The sequence below is a fragment of the Camarhynchus parvulus genome, chromosome 1 (assembly GCF_901933205.1).
Source record: "Camarhynchus parvulus chromosome 1, STF_HiC, whole genome shotgun sequence".
Lineage (NCBI taxonomy): Eukaryota > Metazoa > Chordata > Aves > Passeriformes > Thraupidae > Camarhynchus > Camarhynchus parvulus.
The window spans coordinates 32,817,953-32,839,946 of NC_044571.1; the positions used below are offsets into that span (position 1 = coordinate 32,817,953).

Consider the following 21,994-nt stretch of genomic DNA (forward strand, 5'->3'; position numbering starts at 1 on the left):
AAAATAGAACTGTTGTTGAGGAGGGTGATGGATCAGGAGAAGCGCTCCCTTTCACTCCCCTCCCCTGTCCAGTGGGAGATAAAAAAAGCTAAAGGTTGTGGGTTAAAATAAAAACAATTTACTGAGAAAGCACTGAGATAAGGGGCAGTAACAACAACAATATTAATAACAGAAATGTGCAAAATAGAGTGATTTATGTGCAGAATGCTCACCGAGTCTGACACAATGCAACGTCACTGCAGATGGTACCACCCCACTGCTCCTTCCAGCACGTTTTTCCCAACCAGAAAAGAGCACCCATCTCCTCTGAAAGAAGGGAGAGTCCACACCTGTCCTGTCCTGCCTTTTCCGGTGCCATCCCTTCCTTGCCCTGTTTTCCCCCACCCTGGGAAATGACCTAAATCAGTAAGAAATAACCTCTTAGATACATCCACAGCTGTGTCACCATAGCTACTGCAAACATTAACTTCTCCTGGTCAAAACCAGGACAGGAAGATATATGAAAAACTCATTTATGCTTCTTTCTCAAAGTAGAGAGTTGCTAGATAGCTCTTAGGCAAAGTAGGTAGTTAAAGGCTGTTGTGTGTGTGGTCAGGTTTCAAAGGCATATTAGTTATTTAAATGGGACCCTAACCTTTAAATTCCTGAGTTTACTTCTCACAAGTGTGAATCATATCTTCCCCAGCTAGTTATTTCTATGCTGTTACCATTTTGTGCATGCGGTATTTTCTCCCTATGTTGCATTCAGATTCATCTATGGAAGTAAAGCTCAGGGCAGAGACTGCTGTCTGTGAAAAAAAATATAAATCAGAGGCTTAAATTAACACTGTAAATGGAATTTTTTGGCTGGCCCTCAGGTACCACTTCAAACACTTCATTTTTGCAGTCCTAAATACGCCAAAAATTGAAACATTCCCACGCTTTTCTTCAGAAGATGTAACTTGAGTGAAATATGGAATCTAAGTCCTGTAGTCCTTGCTTTAAGATTACCAGTGCTAACAGATTCTGTTTACATATTTAAAACTAGTGTTTATGGAAGAAAACTCTCAAAAGTGTCTGTTGGTCAACCTGTGGAGCAGACGGAGTCGTGGGGAACCTGCATACTGCAGATGCCCAGCAGCAGTGATCCCAAAGTGATCCCACTGAGACTGGAAACCCATCAGTGTTAACAAGGCCTTCCCATGGCAACAGTGTGGGCTGGTGCCAGAACATGCAGAGCTTAAAGCCTCCCTCATGTTCATCCAATTACCTGGTAAATACATGCCATAAGCGACTTAGAAATCTGATTCACAGCGGAGTGAAGAGCTTTTGAAAGTGCTACCAAATATTTAAGCTATCATCAACACAAAATGTTCACCAGGCTGGAGTTCATATCCAGTTGTTTAATGAGGGCAGGGTAGGCAGGGCATGGTTACAGGTCCGAGGCCTGCGAGGCACAGCAAGGAAGGCTGTTCATGCTGAAAACAAGCAGTGCAACCAGAGATACACAATATTATGAGCTGCCAGCCTCCAGCCTTTCCATAGCCATTCCACCAGTGGAGATCTTCAAATTTTTAACACAGTCCTTTCACATGGATGAACGACACTTGGTGCTTTCAACCAAATATGCATTAAAATGCGATCTTTCCCCGACTCCCTGAGGTGAGCAGCTCTGGAGCAGGCATGTTCTGCAGTGGAGCAGGGGATCTTGGCATAGAGAGGGATTTCCTGAGCCAAGGAAACCCCAGGGAATCCCTGAGACTGGCCAGGAGCTGGCAACTCACAGAAGAGTGGCTGATGAGGTGTGAGTGGGGCCAGGAGACAGGGCAGGGGCCACCCCAAAGGGTCTGCCTCATCTATCCCCGTGTTGGCCAATGCCTCCACCCACACAGAGCTACTGAGGGGAGGGGCAGCAGTGTGTAACTCACTCTGTGGGTAGAGCCTGGACCATTCTGGGGCAGGGACAGGCAGCAGAGCTGTGTAACATCAGGGAGGCTGAGAAGGAGTTAGACAGCTGGTTCCAAGGACAGTCTGCAGTGGACACACAGCCCCACATGCAGAAGAATGGATGCTTGCTGGGGCAAGGACCAGCAACAGGCACAGGTTAGGGTGCCCTTACAGAAAGATGCTCTTTCAGAACCACTTCATGACTCTGCAGACTCAAGAGGGAAGACTCATTGCATTTAGGAGAGGAAGAAGGATTTCAACGCAGTCGGTGGGGCTGATGAGAGGACTGGAGCATCTCTTCTGTAAAGACAGGTGGAGAGAGCTGAGGTTGTTCAGCATGAAGAAGAGAAGCCACCAGAGAGATCTTACAGCACTTTCCAGTACCTAAAGGGTCTACAAGAAAGCTGGAGAACTTTTTACAAGGGCATGTAGAGATAGGACAAGCGGGGAGTGGGTTTAAATTTAAAGAGGGCAGGTTTAGATTAGATATAAGGAAGAAAATCTTTACTGTGAGGATGGTCAGCACTGGAACAGGTTACCAAAAGAAGTTGTGAATGCCCTATCCCTGGAAGTGTTAAAGGCCATGTTGAATGGGCTTTGTTCTAATGGAAGGTGTCCCTGCCCATGGCAGGAGGGCTGGAACTAGATGGCCTTTCAGGTTGCTTCCAATCCAAACCACTCTGTCATTCCATGATTTGGGAAAAGAAAAAGTATCTTTAAATCATACGCTCTGGTCTTTGCTTCTGTCTGCTGACTGGAACTTCAACCACCACAGCAGCACAGGCATTAAATAGTTAAAAAAAATAAATGGCATATTTAGCCATTCTCAAATCGCTCTCATCTTACCAACAGTTGGTTCAAGTTTCTGAATTTTCCAACTTTGTAGTGTCACAGCCAGAGTTATCTTAGGTTCTCTTTTAATTTGCACATACCTGATGCATAGTCCTCTTCAACCAGGCCCATGTAAATAAGCATCTAGTGGTGATTCATCCATTGAAGTACAATAAGGCCACTCCACTCCCTTCCAAAACTCATACATTTTAAGGTAATTGCATGAATTGAGTTGAGGAAAACTGGAACCTATGAAGTAAGAATCTAAGACATTACCATATGCTCTTTAAAAAGTTAGCAGAGTTGAAAAAGAAAGCCAAAGTTTGGTCCAGCTTTGCTACACAGAATACCTTTTGGTTTTGTTTGGCAAAACTAATTAACTTCTGGCATCAATGTACATTGGTATCATCCTTCACTACAGTTGCTCTATTCTACAACTGTGAATTGTGACTCAAACATCACCTTTGTGTCACTGAACCATTTACCATGCTCATGCCTTTCTTTAGAAGTCCTTTTTAGGTGTCCTTTCTCCTCTCTGCAGTTCTTCGTGGTCACTTGTCCTTTTTCAGGTCACGCAGAAATGATGTAAAAGGATGTGGGCTCTTGCCCAAGTGTGAAGAGACCTATTTAAAAGAGTTACTGAATGGTATTTAGGGAAAACTGCTCTATTTCTTCTTTTGCCACACAGAAAGCATTGGTAGTTTTTCTGACAGTATTTAATTTGGCAGGACTCCCTTAAAAATCAGTGCATGTTACTGATCTGTAATTTACTTATTTCCTGCAGAATATTGGATAAAGAGAAATAATTAATATACACAGCAATTCCCTGGAGACAGCAAGGGGAGGGATATCAAGAGGTTTGGGCTGATTTTGTGACTTTAACAATTTTAAGTTAACATTATTGGCAGGTTAAGGCCAAGTTTATTTCCAGTTGAACTAAAAGAAAACTTCTGATGAAAGCAAATGAAAGTTTGAGCACAGAGTTCAGAAATGAAAAATATTATTCATAAATAGAGATCAACAGATGAGAGGTAGATGGATTTGGATGAGATTTAGGCTGGCGTTTTTATTCCTCACATAGGAGCTCAGAAGTAGCAGGCGGAATGACTAGACAATCCAGAACAGTACAAGAAAGAAAAAAGACTAGCAGAAATCAGAAAAAAGGGAGCATTTTTTTAATCACAAAATTAATTTATTGATAGCACATGGGAACAAAGGCACTAGGGAATGGGAAGGGAAAATAAAAACCAACATTACATTATACCAGAGGTGCAAACTGAGGAAATTAATAAGGGCAATACTCATGGCCTGATTATGAATATATATTTGAAAAGGTGATATCAAGGAAACTTGAAGACAAAGTTATTGCTTGGAATGCAAGAAAGAATGATAGTAATCCAGTAAGAAAGCCTTGAGTAGGCAAAGAAGGAGCTAAAATAACAGTCAGAAGTAGCATTATCTTTCTCCAGCCATCAAATGACTTGGAAGTGAATAAGTGACTGCATACAGATCAATATTTTTCTTTATTCTATCAGATAAGGCAGCACACAGAACACAAGCTTGCATCTGTTACAGATCGCCAAATGTCTTTGTAAGAAAGAACCCATATCTAGCTATAATGTGAAGTGAGAAATACCATTACCAGTGGTTTAATATGAAAGACTGCTGGAAAGCTCCTTCTGCACATACTGGCATTCCTTGGAAACTCTCAACCTTTGCCTTTACTACTTCTTAACTAAAATGGCATTGTCTCCAGCATGCAGGAATTTGATGTGAGTTGGAAAGTTAGAGTATAAAAGATAAACCAACTCTTCCTTTTCTTTTAATGCAAGTAATCAATACTTGTTGTGAAAGCAAATATTGCAATGTAACAGAGATATGAAAGTCCTTGAATGCATCCAGAGAAGGGCATGAAAAGCTGGTGACAGGGCTGGAAGTCATGTCTTGTGAGGACCAGATGGGGACTTGGATTTGTCTAGTTTGGAGGGAAGGAGACAAAGGGGGTGATTTCATTGCTCTCAGCAACTTTCTGAAGACAGGAAGTGGAGAGGGACATGTTGAGCTCTTCTTCCTTGTGTTTAGTGATAGGACACATGGGAGTGGTTTAAAGTTGTGCCAGGGGAAGCTCAGATTGGACATTAGCAAGCTTTTCTTTACTGAGAGGGTGATAAACACTGGAACAGACCTCCTAAAGACGTGGTTTGGTGCCCCAAGCCTGTCAGTGTTTAGCCGTTATTCAGAAAATAGCCTTAAAAACAGGCTTTAACTTCTGCTCAGTCCTGAAGTAGTCAGGGAATTGGATTGTTGTAGATCCCTTCCAGCCAAAACAATCCTGTTCTGTTCTGATGTTACCAGTCACTTTCCCAACACAATCTCTTCATTAATTCATTCTTTGCTTAACATATCCTTTGATAACTTGATAGTAATAAAGAGCTGACAAAGGCTGGAGGGTTTGAGGGCAAATAATTATTCCCCCCTTCCAAAAGTTTCAGAAATCTAAATAAAATTAACAAGATATTTACTGGTTTTTAATCTTGGCATTGGTCTTCAGCAAAGTTCTAGAACAGCTGATCCTAGAACAGAGCCGTACAAATGTAGGGGGTAATATAATTATAACCAATAAACATTCATTCATAGAAAATAACTCCTATCAAACTAGCTCAGTGTCATCTTCTAAGCTTATATATTTCTAGTGATATAACATACATTTGTAAGATGTCTCACACAATGCAGCATTGTTGTGATCTTATTGCAAAAGTTCCATACCTTCTTGGTGATTTCTCACAGGCAGCTCCTCACAGCACTGACTCCTCACAGCACAACCAACAAACTCCACTTTCCTTCTCAACCAGCTAACCCACTCTTTTTATAGCACTCAACCTCATTGGACACAGCTGTGGCCTGTTAAGAGCAGGCCTGTTTCTAATCTTTGGTGATTAGTACAGCTGCAACTCCTCAGGGGCCAGATTACCTTCTGCACTATCTTTATTTTCTTACATTCTATCCCCCCACACAGTATGACATTTTGATTAAGAAGCTACAATGATAAGATAATCAGTGTCACATATAAATTACCAGATTTTGGCTACTTGGAAAGATTTATTTCATAACTAGAAAAAACATTATTTAACAGGACTTTCTGTTAAGATACTACATCTTTTGGCATGATGCTACTTAACGCTTCTTTTCATGACAGAGAAGCAATAATAGCATTGAGACTTGCTAAGCTTATAAGTGGCACAAAGCTGGGGAGAATGGTCGATAGTAGCCAATAGTACAAGTCAGGTAGTTCTGCAGCCTGGATGAAAGTGACAATATGTATTTCTGTACTTCAGAACTTTATTCAGGTTGGAAGCAGATACTTAGGATTGAAGCCTAATGATTTTGCTTTTCCAGAATTGGACCTGCCATTCTGGATGCTGCGGGTCTAAAGGCTATGTAATAGTTCTTGTGAATTAATAGTTATTTCAAAATATACTCCTTGTTTGAAGGTATAGCCAAAGTACCAAGCTCAGGTTTTGCATATGTACTCAGAGAAGGATCATTTTCTAGAAGAAGAATGTTAATATATTGTTATATATAGCATATATTGTATATGTTATATTAATGCAACTGCTATTAAATTAAGATCTAATTCTGATGCCTGCACTTCAAGAATTATTTTGAAAATTTGTGGAGTCCATGAAAGAGACAGAAGGCTTATCAGAGACTGGAAATAATTCCTCTTGTCAAGAGACCCTAAGTGTTTATATTGATGGATAAAGGGTAATAGATTGTTATCCCTAAATGCTTGCATGAGAAAAACAAAACTGGCTAAAAATGCTTCAGCAGTCTAGTAAGGATATGCTAAGGCTCAGGGTCTGAATTGATGCTAGATGACTGCAGACTAAGTCTCAGTTAAAAATCTCACTCAGTTAAAACAGACTTGCCTGTTTTTCCCAGTGAGAATAACAAGGCATTGAAAGAACTTCAAGGCTTGCAGTGCAATTCTACTGCTGGAATTTCTTAAAATAAAGATAGGACACCTTTCTAAAAGATGTTCCACTTTATCAATAACTTTGGGGTTTGCAGCCGTGCTTTCTTCAGAAGAAGCTCATGCCATTCAGAAAATGTAGCCAAATAATCAGTATAGTCTCCTTCAGAACACGGCATGGCCAGCAGGGAAGGGCTTCCAACAGTGAGATACTGCTTAAAGCTATCCACAAGAGCATGTTAGGGACAGTTGAGGTGGAGTAGATGTCAGGACAGATAGAAAGAAACAGGCTACTCCATTCCATGATTATATAAAAGATGTCACAGTAATATAAATCAGTCACAATGATTGTGAATAAGGCTAAACTCATGAACATTTTTCTTAAGCAAAAAGAATATCAAGTGAAGCAAAACGGGTTTTCGTTCAGGGTTTTTCTTTATTTCAAATGTAAAAATAAATTCTGAGGAAGAAAAAGATAACATTTTATTTGAAAATGTTCACATGGGATTTTTTGATGGCTAATTAAAAACTATTTCAACTCATTTGGGAATTACAAACCCACCAAATCCAGTCTTATGGGACTGTGTAACAAACTGCAATACAAATGGGCCTCCTCCCACAAACAACAGCTCTTGGGAGTAAGAATTTCAATAATAGAAATAAATGAGAAGTGATTGGCATTGACAGATGTCATGAAACTGGGGGTTCTCAGTGCTTTTTAAGAGCAAAGTGAAAGCTAGAGTCATTAATGTTGTGTATCCTCAGATGTGCTACAGTATTTGATGCTCTGTGGAATGTGGAAAAATATTCTGTTCAAAAAGCATTGCACAGCTCATCAATAAACCCTCTCAGGAAAAGATTCCTACATAAAAGACATTCATTTTCACTCTGATCCTTCATCTACTTTCACTGACATTGGCAGCTATGGTAATTTATTGTTGTTTTTACTTCATCTGCTATTGTTCGCTTCTATTCTTCAAACACAAAAGAAAACCTATGTATGGAAAATAGCAAGACTTCTTAGGAATAGTGAGTAATGGATCATGCCATGCTGTGCTGCATTTGTATATTGATTTTGTCTCAGATTGATACATTAATTTAAATAGAGATTATGTGTGTAACTTTTCTACTGATAAAGCAAAAATTGAACTGGACTGGTAATCATGGATCAGAGTCTGCTTGTGATATTATACATTTTTATTCCCATTATGTGGCTGGATGAAACTGCATTTTTTGAAGGATTTTACGATATTACTTATACCTTACAACAGCCAAATTAAAATTCCTTTGTTTTCAGTGGTTCCATGTTTCAAAGAATAGATGAAATGATACTTCATGTTGCAAAATGAAAATGTCATTATATCTAAAGTTAATAGGCCTGAACATCCTGAGAGCAATTCTGGAGCTCATAACACCTCATAGATGAATAACATGCTACAGCTCCACATGGCTTAGTGGGAGGAGAGCTTTATATACAGTAGTTATGACTGCAAAGACAGAATAGCTGTATTTGGCAGGACAGCTTACATAATATATAAACATGTAAATTTTATTTATGCAAATAAAAGAGTCTTGATAATGTCACCAAATGCTAAAATAGTAGTATTTTTTTTCAAACCTTCTGTTGTTTTAATTTAATCTGGAGGTCAGTTGTATTCATGGAACTTGGTTCATCTCCTGAGTACATTCAAAGTATCCCATACAGAAATCCCATCCCTTAACAGAAAATATGGGATATGGAGAGTGCAATGATTGCAGTGGAATGAAAAGCAACTGCCTTTGAAACTGGCAGTTTCAGCTGTCAATGGCATATAAAGAATTGTTTAGGGCACAAGAAATACTGACTAATAGGTTTGAAATGACTCTGGAACACAATTAATTTAAGTCTTAAGAAATTGGGTCTTTTGCTTATTTAATTTCAGTACTTCATGAGATGTTCCAGTATAAAACATATGTATTCCAATGATTGTGGGGAAAAAATCAATATAAAGAAGTTAGAACTTTGAACAAATCCAGTTATTTTCCCGATTCAATAATAAATGCCAAAATCGGAGGATGTAATAACTTTATGTGCTGAAAATATAGTTACTAACTTTTAAAGACAGGCTTTTAAATTCATTTAACAAAACTGTCACTTTACAAAACTATTTTGAAAGTGCTATTTGCATCAAAGAAAATGAAGGTTCAGGAAGGAAGAACAAACAGAAGAAATTAGATTATTTTATGGTGATAAAAAAGTTGATAGCCTCAAGTAAAAACATGTTTCTTGTTATTGTATTCTTGATGTTACACAAGGCAATAAACCCAACATAATATCCTGTGGTTCTGCCAGGTTAGGAAGGTCTACCTTGACTTTAAAAATTCTTTTTCCTTGAGACAGCCTGGAATCTGGTCTTTGTTTTTCACATTCTAATCTAACAATATTTGATTTTTATTTTGCATGCTAATACATATGTGTATACTTATAACTGAACATGATTTCTACAGGCACAAGCAGTGGTATTAGGGTTAGTTGGTGTCTTGAGGTTGTTTTTCCACTGTGTATTCTTCTATGATAATGGGAAACTTTAGCAATGATTTGGCATCACGGTATGAATATATTTCTGGAAAATTTGCTTTTCAAATGTAAGAGCTGAAAGCCAAATCTAGGCTACACTGCTCTAGTACATGCACACACACACTCAGACACATCATGATAATGCCAAAGGCAATTATGAACTCAAAACCAGAGATCTTAGAGACAAAGAAAGCTTTTTTGATCTAGGGCCTAAGATCCATGCCTATGACTAGACATCTAGTCACATTGCTGCTATGGCAATATATGTAAAAATGACACCTCTGAAGCCCAGTACACATTTTTTGTGGGGTTAAATGTGCAGCTGAAGCAGAAATGTATTAGTGTAGCAGTGCCTTTTACCACTCCAAGAACACTTACTTGAGATAAGGAGTAAATATCTTTCTCTGCTGTACACAAGCTCCCATCCAAGCACAATATCCAGGTGTCACTGGAATAACTAAATGCCAAAGCAGCATGGGGGAATCTAAGACTAACCCTTAAGTGACAGCATGGCCTTGATCATTTTATTCTTCCTTTTGTCTTGGAAGCATTTGTTCTACCCTACTGTGGAGCAAAAATTTTTCCCACCAAGGAAAACTCTTTGTTGACCAACCCATTTTGGAGGAGTCAGAATAAGCCTGCAATAAGTCTTCAGCATATCTTTATTATTTATAATGATGCTGAAGAAGATAAAGGTATTTTTAATGATACTTTCATGACTCTCATTTGATGTATATTTTTCTGCATAAGAACTGCAAAATCCTGTTCTCACCCATGTCTTTTTTGTCTTAATAGTAGCTCGTTTTGGAGTCATAACCACCTATGAGTACATTAAGCTCTTTCTTCTACCATTTTGTAGAGTTTTTTTATCTTCCAAAGTTGAAACTTGCTCTATACCTGGCTGGAGATAAACTCATGTCAGGATGGGATACCAGCTCTGAAGACAGACCGGCTGATGCAGTATTAATTGTAGGCAGTGTAACTGAAGTAATCACAATCCATCTTTCTTTTCTTCTTGGTAGTTCTAGTAAGGAGATAACTTGACCCTCCACAAGGTGTATCTCTGAGGTGGGATGAAGGCCTGGGATGTGAAAAGAGCTAGCTCAAATGACTCTTCTATCTGATTTTGAATCATAGAGATGTAGAATAACAGAATGGCTTGTTGTAAGAGGTGTTGAAGATCCTCTTGTTCCAGCCTCATTGCCATGGGCAGGGACGACTTGCACCAGACCAGGCTGATCAGAGCTCCATCCAACCTGGCCTTGAGCTCTTCCAGGGACAGGGCACCCACAACTTCACTGGGCAACCTGCTTCAGTGCCTCATCACCTTCACAGTAAAGAATTTTTTCTAATATCTAATCTAATAGTGCTCTCTTTCATTTTGAGTACATTCCCACTTGTTCTGTCACTACATGCTCTTGAAAGGAGTCTCCATTTTTCTTGTAGGCTCCCTTCAGATATTGGAAGGCTGCAGTTAGGTCTTCTGAAGTCTTCTCTTTTCCAAGCTGAACAATCCCCATTATCTAAATTAGGCAGGGTTGGGTTTTGTAACACTGCCTGTGTTTCTGCCTGACATTGAACTGAGATATTCTTTCCAGCCAGTGCAGAATCCGGAGTCATGTCTTGAACCTGAAACTTGCACATTTCCAGCTGGCACCAGCACTGCCACAATAGTTTTGCTTCCAATTCCACATTCATCTCTTCCAACAAACCTCTCTGGTGAACATTTTGCAGAAACTTCTGTACATACTGATTGGAAAACTTTAAACTTACTAAGAAAGAAGAGAAATCCAGTCGAAAATAAAAAATGGAGCTTTGGGAAGCAAAGATCAGAAAACAGGTTCAGGGTGACATGAATAGTTAATGGCAAGATTAAATAAGGTCTTCTCTTGGCTTCCAAATGAAAAAATAAAATGTAAAAACCACTGAAGATTGGAAAGTTAGTTTGCTTGCTATTAAGTAAATTTGTTTTATTAAGATAATGAGGAATATGATTCAGTCTCTGTGGTCTTGCTGATCAACTAAGTAGTACTTGTGGCCCACAGTGTGACTCCTCATTTTAATGACTAGGCTTTATTTCTGAAATCAAACTCTTGCAGTAACATGGATAAACTCTGCCACTCCTCATTATTCTGCAGTTCCAGTGATGGACAATTGGCACATAACCATCATTCACATGCTGAATCTGCTTTGTGTATGCATTGTACCTTCAGTCTTTGTAAAGTTAATAATTTTATCTTTTTTCTAAGTTAATTGTCAGCCTCAGAGTATAATGGAAGGACGAATGAAAATGGGACATAAGATGGTATAGTATAGTTTGAATAAACAAATTATTTACAGTATATAATTTCTTATACTTTTAAATTTATTTATTTTTAATAAAATAACCAGTTGCATTCTGCTCAAACATTTTACCTTCAAGGGAGCCATTCTCGGTGCAACATAGGCAAAATTCTAGCAATTCAGGCCAACAGATCCTTAGTCTTCAAAAGTAAAAAAAAGTTTGCTATAGTCTAATACTGTTCATTAAAATCCACAGCAGTTATTACATGGGAAATCATTATTGTTCTAAACAGTGTCCTACTTTCAAACTAGAAACTTAGGCTAATATAAGTCCTATGGGTAACAGCTAGCAGTTATCTTGGTTTCATGGGAAGCGTTGCTACACTATTTCGATTACTCCAGATTTGCTGCCTAAAGGTGCACGTTTTGCTCCCTTTATAGAAAACTGATCCCGCTCTATTTTGCCTCAGATAATTTTCAATATTTCAATGAATTGATGGTTGTTCATTTCGTTCAAAGTAAGTTTGCCTACCTGGGAATATTATTTAAGTCATTAAAAGGTAGAATTCCTCTCTGGGTTTAAAAATGGAGTTTATTGGTATTAGGTATTCCAGTGGTCCTTTGCTAGGCAACCACTGTGTGATTACTTTCAAACCAAGTGCACTGATTCAATGACATGCAGTTTGGAAGGAGATTTTTCCCATCTTTCCTGCACTGCGGAACTTTGTCACACAATGACCCCCAGCTGCCCTTCCAGCAGTGGCAGTAACAGCAGGTGGGAGCTCTGAGGGCTTCCAAAGGTACAAGGAGGCACTGAGCAGAGATCTTGAAAGTTTTCTCTCCTCTGGGTTGTGCATAACTGCAGGATGTACAGAATGAATTGTATCCCAGAAAAGAGGAGTCTTTCAGAAGAGAGTTTCTTTGCACAGATTATTTGTGTCTATAGAGAAAAAAATACACATACCTTGGCTACTTTTCTTTAATGTGCATGCAATGCTTTCAAATACATAGAGGATGTTTACTTCTGGAAGGAATAATGTGAAGAATAATATAATCATCAGCAGGAGTACCTGCATGCAGTTTGGAGTAGTGCAATAGGGAGAGTAACCACAACACGTACTCTTTTATGTAATGTGGCTCTTGAATGTAATGAGAATCCAGTAATCTCAACAGAAGTTTACTTGGCTGAGGATAGAAATGAAGTGGTAATTTAGCTGAACATTTTAATTTACCATAGCTATTAAAGAAATTCATTCAGTATATGTTGTACAGAAGTATGCTTGCCTCCGAGAGAAACACTGGTGCTTTCAGCTGGGGGAAGGAAGGGAGGGAGGGAGGGAAACAGAGGAACAAGCAGAGGAGTTGTGTGTATCCTAAAGGATGAAGGCATCAATTTTGACTGGGAAAAGAAAGAAAATAACTAAAATAACTAAAATACCCTTTAAAATATCAAGGTTATTATATTTAAATAAAATAACTTTGGCATCCTCACAGGAGTAGCCCAGCTTGGCTCTCACTATGGAAACAAGGGATGTGGTCAATTCCTTGTGTAATCTGCAAGTGTCTACAATGATTTTGTCCACATCTCAGCCCTACGCTCTTGTTTTTTAATTACAGGAGAGAAATGGAAATGTTTTGAATACATTCACCTTCTAAAATGTGCTTCTAAAGCAGATAAGACAAACCATATACTGAAAGTACCAATTTCTTTTCATTAAGTGTAGAAAGGAGGCCACAGTGTGCAGGTTATCTGCAGAATTTGCCTTCTATATGTCTAAAATCACAGGAAATTAATCCTGCCTGAAAGACACTAAATCAGTTAATGACTAATTGTGATGATGGACTCTCTACGTCATTTAATGTGCCATAATTTTCTCCCACTCTCATGTTTATCAGGTTTATTTTCATCAAAGGCCTTGGAAGCAGAGACTCTTTATTACTTTCCCAGTATCTTACAGTGCAGTATCTACTCCTACTCCTGGTTGCTGGGCTGGGTATCATGACCACACTACTGAGAGGAGCAGTGACCTGTGTGGGTACTGGAATTGTGTGTATCATATATTGTTATACACAGTGGAGGTCTGCACATTGTGCTTGACTTTATCCTATTCTCAGGCAGCTTATCCATAAGCACACAGCTCTAGATACAGGAACTAAGTAAAGGAAATGGAAAGGCTTGACACATTTCCTGTAGAGTCTTTGATTTCATTTTTTGCTCATTCTTCTACCTTGGTAGACAATGTTTGACTCATTAACATTTCTTCCCTGCTTTTCAGTTTGTTCATGTCAGTAGAAGTGCTGGTTTACACTCCACCTGACTCTTTACACCTGTTTCTATGAAATTATTTCATTGCTGTGGTGTAAGTCGTTCTTCAGTCAGGCAAACCAGCCAAACAGTGAGCCAACCAGTTAGAAGCTGTGGTTGCTAACCCACATCAATTCCCTGGTGCCATTCCCTGCATAGAGAAGACTGCTGGGGATTAGTGGAATGACAATAACCCTTGGCCACAAGGCTCACAATGTCATGATGCACTGCAATATCTCCTAGTTGTATCCAGAGTGAGCCCTTTAAGGACAGCTTCTGAAATGACTTTCCAGTTTCTTGGGGTCACACAGTTTTCACTGGCACAATTCTTGTGAAAATGTTTGCTTTCGTCTAACAGAGGCATTATGGAAACATTCACAGGCTTGTCAACCTCTTCCAAATGTATCTATCTCAAATGGATGTACTTTAAATATAGGAACTTTTCCTTTTCACACATTCCCAAATTCCCACCATCAGATTTTTACTTACCTTTAAGTTTCTAACTTATGGCAATTCATTGCTTTTACGGTGGATTCAGAGATGCTTTAGATGAAAGTTAGTCTTACTGAGTTAATTTATTTTTTATATAATATTTAGCTGTAGTCAAATTATCCACTGTAAGAAATGTATTTGTTTATATTTCCTCTGTTACTGGATGATTAAGCTTTAATTTGCCTCAACTAATAAACCCATTGTGCTTCTGCTTGGGCGAGTTGTATGTACATTCCTCGGGGAATTAATCTTTATATATTTCCAATTTCTTCATTCTTCTGATGGTTTGCTGGAAGAAGACAGAGTTACTTAACTATTGCAAATGATGCCTTCTGCAAATATCATACTCTAGAAAGTTAAGGTTTGTAACAAGAAGCCATAAAATTTATTAGGCCAAACCTGATGTAGTCTGACAAAACCACATAGAAATTCTCTGGCATATAAGCTCTCCTTTACATCTGAAATGGAAGCAACCTACTTCAAGTGAAGTACAGAAATCAGTCCCAGTTCAGCTATTCACCATGACTGTCTCAGACTGAAGTGAACATCTCTAAGGCTGAGAGAGCTGTTAGCAGGGCAGAGGTGATAAGGTCAGTAGCCTCTACTGAGGAGAGAGGAGGGACAGATTATTATCCCCTGTGGAATCACAAGGATTAGCAGAAGAGATACAGGGAAAAAATCATGTACTGTGGGATAAACTAACCTTCTTACTGATTTCTTGAATGTATGATTTTTACTATACAACAAAATAATAAACCTTGTGTTCAGACTGACCTTCTGAAAATACCACAGATGGCCACAACTGTTTTGAAATGCCAGCATTGAGTTCTAGTGTCTGTTAATGACTTCTGTAAAGGCATACACATGTGCATGTTACATTTGCCAAAAAGATCCTATTTTCAGATTCATATCTCAAAAGAAGATAGCAGAAGTCACTCAAACCTGAAATTAGGGAACAGAACACACAGCCTGCAGAAGGAAGGATTTTGTGTGTAGTGATTGCAGAATCTGGTGAATGACAGTACCTTCACATTCATGGCCATGACGATATCCAGAAATACCATGTCTGGAAATCCAAATTGCCTTTCAAAACTTTACTCATCCAGAGTGATTGCTGAGAAACTCTGCCTGTCAAATACATAATTTCCACAGAGACCTAAAATTTAAGGATATTAGAATGACAAGATTTACTTACATTTCACAGGAGAATTACTGTGCAGATGCTGTTGAAACTCTAAAAAATATTTCATATGCAGTTTTTATGAAAGTTAATATATTAGCAGGTCAGTGAACAGCTATCTGTTTCCCATTACAATGTGAATTTCTTTTTTGTGCTATTATTGCAGGTGATTATGTAGTCATGACTATATACTTCGACTTAAGTAGAAGAATGGGATACTTCACTATACAAACATACATTCCCTGTATATTAACAGTTGTTCTTTCCTGGGTATCCTTTTGGATCAAAAAAGATGCCACACCAGCAAGAACAGCATTAGGTAAGTTGTTAATAATTCCCTTTTCTGATGTTCCTGCACTACTATTTGAAAATGTCAGCTTCCTTTCAAAGAGACCACTAGGTATACCCTTTGGATTATCACTACTGTGTCTTGCAGAACCAGATCTACTTATTACTGAGACCACTGGGTTTTTTTCCTGTAACAGGATAATTAAAAGTAAACTAATATGACCCTTTGGATGACACTGCCACCTATTTTGCATAAAATTCTTGAATTAATGTCTGTCTCCTTGTCCTCACCATGATATTTTAGTGACATTTTTGAAGACTTAATTAATTGCACTGCTGGCTTCCTTCCCTTCTGTAACTCTCCCCCACTGGCAATTATGTCTTATATATACAGAAAACTGTGGGATATAATAGTATTAACTCAAGCAAAGTGTTTTAGCTTGCATGCTTGAAGTTAAGCTTCACACTGGGTGTATTGATATTTTTCATAGATTGTGAATATTTATGCTGGTTTAGGTTTTCCAGAAACTCATTTTTGTCAGGACCAGCATGTGTATTTTGGCAGTGTGCTTTAGTGTACACTTAGAATTGTTGACTTAGATATTTTTTTTAACATCTGACCTGCAGGTTTTGACAGCATCAAGGGTATAGGGGTATGTAACAGCCAATTATATGTAAACATCAGAACCAAAGGAGAAACAATTTCTTAGGTCAGATTGTGATTTTTCCAGGTCTGCCAATATGAAATGATTCAGAAAACTACCAGTCTAGGTAAAAAGGGGAGCCCGTGTCAAAGTTTGCATGTCTATTTTCAGCCATCCCCAGTGATTCATTGCATCCTCCTGCTGGAGTTTGTTACTATGTAGGTCCATTTTTCTGAGGTTATTTTACAGGAAAGGAATATTCAGTCCTCATTCCCTCCATGTGAGTGCCAAAGGGCCAGTACACCACAGCTCCAACAACAGGATGGACACAAAGACTCACAGTTATTCTGTTATCCAGTAACACCTCCAGAACAGCTAAAAGACCATACATAGGTGAGGACAGAGCAGCTTACAACTGCCTGTTCCTGGCTGGGTAGACTTGCCTCTGACAGCCAGAAAATTGAGCAATAGGTCTTAAGTATAACTCTCTGCTGAATTCTTAAATTGAACTCTTTTCTTCTTAAATTAGGTGACTCAGGGGAGATAAGGAAAGATTGACTGTTCTCCGTCTTTTTTTAAAAGGGAGGCTGAAACCCCATGCATGGGGAGAATCACATAGCATCCAACTGAATTATCCTTCTTAATGCAGAAGAAAAAATAGACAAAAGACATCTAACACTTTGTGTTATTGATTTGCCATAAGCATTTTTCCTATCCTGTACCTAAGGGTGGTTCCCCACACCACAAAGCTCATTTTTCCAAATAATTAGATACAGAAGTATTTTAGATCACTAAGCACTAGTGTGTGACTCTCCACCTCACCCCTCAGCCAGCAGGAAGTTCAGAGAAAAAATGTATTCAGATACTGAAGTCATTAATGTGGAGTAAGAACATAAAAATGATTTGTTTCAAGCTTCTACTCTATGGATGTCATGACTCACTCCTAAAACTCTGACTGAGAATTTAATTTCATAGGCTAAAATATGACTTTTCTAAAAGTAAAGCCAAGTATATATGGGTCACTTCTTTTGTGCACAGAAGCCTGTTGCTCCCAAATTGACAATGGCCTGTTGACTCCCAGGATGCAGTAAGCAGATGCTCCCGTTGTGTTGTTGACCTGCATGTATAATGCAACTTATAAATCTGTCTGAGCAACAGCACACATCAACATCTAGACAGTGGCACATGGTAAAATTGTGAGTAATGCAGCACAAGGCAAACTGCTGAAATTGTCCTACTAATTAGTTGAAATTAATTGTAGAGACTCTGTGCAACAAACCTTCTCCAAGTATATCTGCATTAATATAAAGGACTAGCACCAGGGAAATATTTATCTCTCTGAAATTAATGAATAATTTCCAAAGTTATTGTCAACTACTCACAGTTACTTGAAGGACAGGTTTTATTCCTTTCTGAATAATGCCAGCTAATACATTTCCGTGCTGGGAGAAAAAATATTTTGGGTTTGGGACCGTAAGTATTCTTTCAGCAGTGATGTCCAGAGACATTAAAGTATTCTCTAAAAACTTTTTTAATCCCCTTTTTACATGTACTTTGAGGTACTAAGGCCCAGACTGGCAACAAGATTAACTCCAGGCCACCTAAAGAGTCAGTGGGAAAATGGAAGTAAAATTTGAGTGCTGGATGAGAACTGTGTTTTTTGATCCTTAGTTATTCTGCTCTTCATTCAAAGAGAAAGAAATGTCTCTCTGCAGCTTCTGCTTGTATCTAGTAATCAAAATTATCTCAAAATGTTCTAAGTCAAGAGGCAACTTTTCCCTGAAGTTATGATCTGAAAAATAACAGGTTATTTTCTGTTAAGCTGAAGCTTTCATTCAGTTTCCCTGTACTTTTCAAAATGGATATAATATGTAATAGGACCAGGCAGTTCCTACAGAGCAGGATTGAACTGCAGTTTAAAAAGATACTGTGGGTATCAAGGCCAGAAATGTGTTGATGCTAAAAAAGATACAGATGATATTTAATAAAAAATTAACATTGCTTTCCTTGCCATTTCATCTTTACCTCATTCACTAGAAAACCAAGAAAGTACTCAAAACAGGGGCCAGACCAGAAAGATGGAGAACCAACTTTATGGACAAGTGATAGCATGCATGAAAGCAGAAGACATTTCCTTTAGTGTCCCACCAACATAACCTCAATAAAATAAAAAATTAGCCTTGCTGACCAAATTTTCTAACACTGAAACTCCTGCCACCTCACTTTGCATATGCCTGTCCAGTAAGCAGATTTCAAGCAGTAATAATTTTAAATAACTGTTAGACCAATGAATGCTTTCATGCATTATGTTTATCTGCATGATTTGATCTTCCAGTCAGTAATTTTTTATATCAAATAGCATCTTTGGTAAGGGATTTACTGCAAGAATATAGCATCCCAAAATGGTATTTACACAGCAACTTGTAAGCTTACACATACCATTTCTACCTGAAAATTTTGAAGTCAGGTTACCTCAGAGCTGTCCTTAGCTGATACTAAAATTTGGTTGAAATAGATAGTTCATGAGCCCTGTGAATTTTAATAAGAGATGCAAAGCTCACTTTGCCATACGGGACTCCACAAAGTGAGAGACTTCACAATTTCATCTGGCAAGACATATGCATTTGAAACCACTCAACAAACTGAATTTCCTTAGCACGAGAGATGAAATGAACTAAGGGTAGGGAAACTACATATTATATTTGGAAATAATGGTGCTGAATTTAATTCATATATACATACATACATATATAAACACACATATATATATATTCTGATTTGTAAATGTACAGAAATACAAAACTGTATCATCTGGTGCACCTTCTTTCTCTTTCCTCTCTGTATGTATCTCCATAAACTCATTTAACATTTTAAAATTTGTGCCTGTTTGCTAGATGTAAAATTGATACACTAGATAGAATTTTCATCATTTCCAAAACTCAGTGCTTGTTTAAATTGTGAGCAATAAAGCAGTTGCAAGCATGATCTGAGCTGCTGTTTCACATTCAGGCTTAAGGCATGGAGTAGGATACAGGTTTATTTTAATAAAATCTGTCCTATCACATGATGCGTGGGAAACAAAAACTTACATTTGAGTCTCAGTAAATGGGACTCTGTGTATTTGTACTGGGAGAACTCTATAGGTTTTGAGGAATTTTTTAAGATAGTAAAATGCCTGAAAGCATGTACATGTGGCTCAGAAAATGACACTTTTGTGTCAGAAGTCTAAACGTGGATTAGGAAGTGAAGAACTTGATTTTATATTGTAGGGTATATCATGGTCTGGATGTGGTTCTTCTGAAATGAGTGACTCCTAAGGCCCGGATCAAGTCCATACAGCAAGTGATTGACCTGTAGTTAGTAAGGGTCAAATCAAAGCCAGCCAGTTCACACCTTCTGCACTTGGGCAGCTCTGCTGTTGGCTGCTGTGATAAATGGCTAAACACAGTCTTTGCAGCTTTTTTAAAGCATCAGCTGGGTACAGAATTGATGTTGAGGGGTCTGAAGAGGTTGCTGGATCATGCCAACCCTATCTGCTTATACTGGGAGGTGGCATAGATTTCAGGAAATGGCTTTTAGATGTCCAAGGTGCACACAAAGTCCACACTTTACACTTCCTATCAGCATTGCTTTCATCTTGGTTATTGACTTGTTATTTTTATCAGAAACTTTCTGTTTTTTTATTTCTGGGTAATAGGTATATAGGGAATTTGATTAATCATTACTATTCAAGGTTGAGACACAGGCAATAATTTGCCTTCTGGCTTTTCCATGGACTTCTGTTGCAGTGTGACCACTTTTCTGTTCTTAGTTATGATCTGTGTAAGTTTATTATTCAAGCTGTATTTTGATGTTAATGTTATATTCAGTTGGTAGATTCGGTCTCCCCCTGTTCTGTTATTATAATGGTTCTGCCTACGGCTTCCTTCCCGCCTTTCCCCTCACAGTTATCTGTCAATCACCGGTTGTCTAGGCAACTCCCACCACTCCTGTATCCATTTTTATGTCAATCTGTTGTCATAGTTTCTCCCGAACCCCTCCTAGGTTTCCCTAGTAACTGCCATGTCCGTCACTCTCTGCCCACACCTTTTCCCTAGAACCTTCTACTCAGAGCAGAGAGTGATTAGACCAGAAGTTTTTTCCCCTCCCCAGCTCGTCCCCCATTTGTTGTTCTGTTAAGTCAGTCATGGTTTTCTGTATGCTCTTTTGCCCAGGGGTGGGTGACGCCTCCCCTCTGGGACCCCTTAAAACCTTGTGTAGTCCTCACCCTCTTCAGCAGTTGCCTGCAGCCATAACCCTCTCCTAATAAAACCCTTCCCTGCTGCGGACAGCTGTCGGACTTCTTTATTTCTTGGTGCTTAGCTGGAGTGGCTTCTAGCCTTAGGCCAAGGGCGAAGCCTCCTCACCTCTGACGTGGGGAGGTCGTCCTTAGGCAGCAGCTCGCTGGAGCCAGTCTGTGTCCCGGAGCCATGCCCTCTGCCACAGCTGCTGTCAAGCCAGACTGCTGGCTGGTGCTGAGCTAGCCTGGGCTTTGGATTCCCGCACCCCAGCAGACTTCCTGTTATCTTGAATGGAAAAGGTTGTTCTTGTGAATCACTGTAGCTTATATCAAACTTCACAAGTCAGAGATGGACAATCTTTCATAAAGAGAAAGTAGTCAAAAGTAATCCACAGATACTTCTTTCTCTCCAGAGTGCTTTTAGTGAGAAGTTATTTAACTATAAGGCATAACTTCCATAATTCCTTGCCATTTCAAACGCTATGAACCATTGTGAAACATCATTTTAACTATTAAAAAAAGAAAGATTACCTTATGGCTATGCTGTTTGTTGAGAAGGTTCTCTCGTGAGACTTACTTGTGGGAAAGCTTTATTTTTTTTCCCTAGCCAATAAGAAGTTGGATTTTTTACTATCAGAAGACATGCAGTTCATAACAAGTTGGGAATGAAAAGACTGCTATTCCTCAGGAATGAAGAGAAATTGTATGAATTACTAGGAATCAAATAACTTACATGACATAGATTTCATTTTAGCACTGGTTTTATCATTTTGGGTATTTCACACTAATCCCATTTTGTTCACTGTTACTAAATCAGTCTCAGAAGTGATGCTTTGTATGAATTAAAAAGGCTAGCTCTGTTAATGTTGCATCTGAAGTTTGTATGAGTCTTACTATGACTGAGTAAGTAACATTGACTTCCCTTACTCAGAAGGAAAATGGCACTGGAGGACTCCCAAGGAAGCAGTGGTGTGAAGACATACTTTCAGAATTCATGGTCAGATCTTAGCAGAATTTTTTTTTCTCCCCCCACCTCTTTTTTGATCATAAGATTTTTCCTGAGAGCACTACTGCTGTGGAATAGAACATCTTTCCTGCACTGATTACTAACTTTCTTGATTTTATTTTTCTGGGTTTAGTATCTTTTCTGCTTCATACTTCTCTTCAAAAATTTCTTCATTCTCTCCCTCTCCCTCACCCCCATCTTCAGCCTTACTGGGATCGGACAAAGGAAGA

At 38.7% G+C, this 21,994-nt stretch overlaps 1 protein-coding gene across 1 annotated transcript in view; it reads left to right on the forward strand.

Annotated features, from left to right (window-relative positions):
* LOC115903085 (gamma-aminobutyric acid receptor subunit gamma-3-like) overlaps window positions 1-21,756 on the forward strand; it is a 153,806-nt gene extending 132,050 nt beyond the window's left edge. The window contains exons 5-6 of the mRNA XM_030947277.1: window positions 15,714-15,866; window positions 21,690-21,756. Of these exons, the coding sequence (XP_030803137.1) occupies window positions 15,714-15,866; window positions 21,690-21,733 (197 nt within the window). The 3' untranslated portion in view covers window positions 21,734-21,756. The remainder of the gene's footprint in view (window positions 1-15,713; window positions 15,867-21,689) is intronic.
* Window positions 21,757-21,994: the final 238 nt, after the last annotated feature.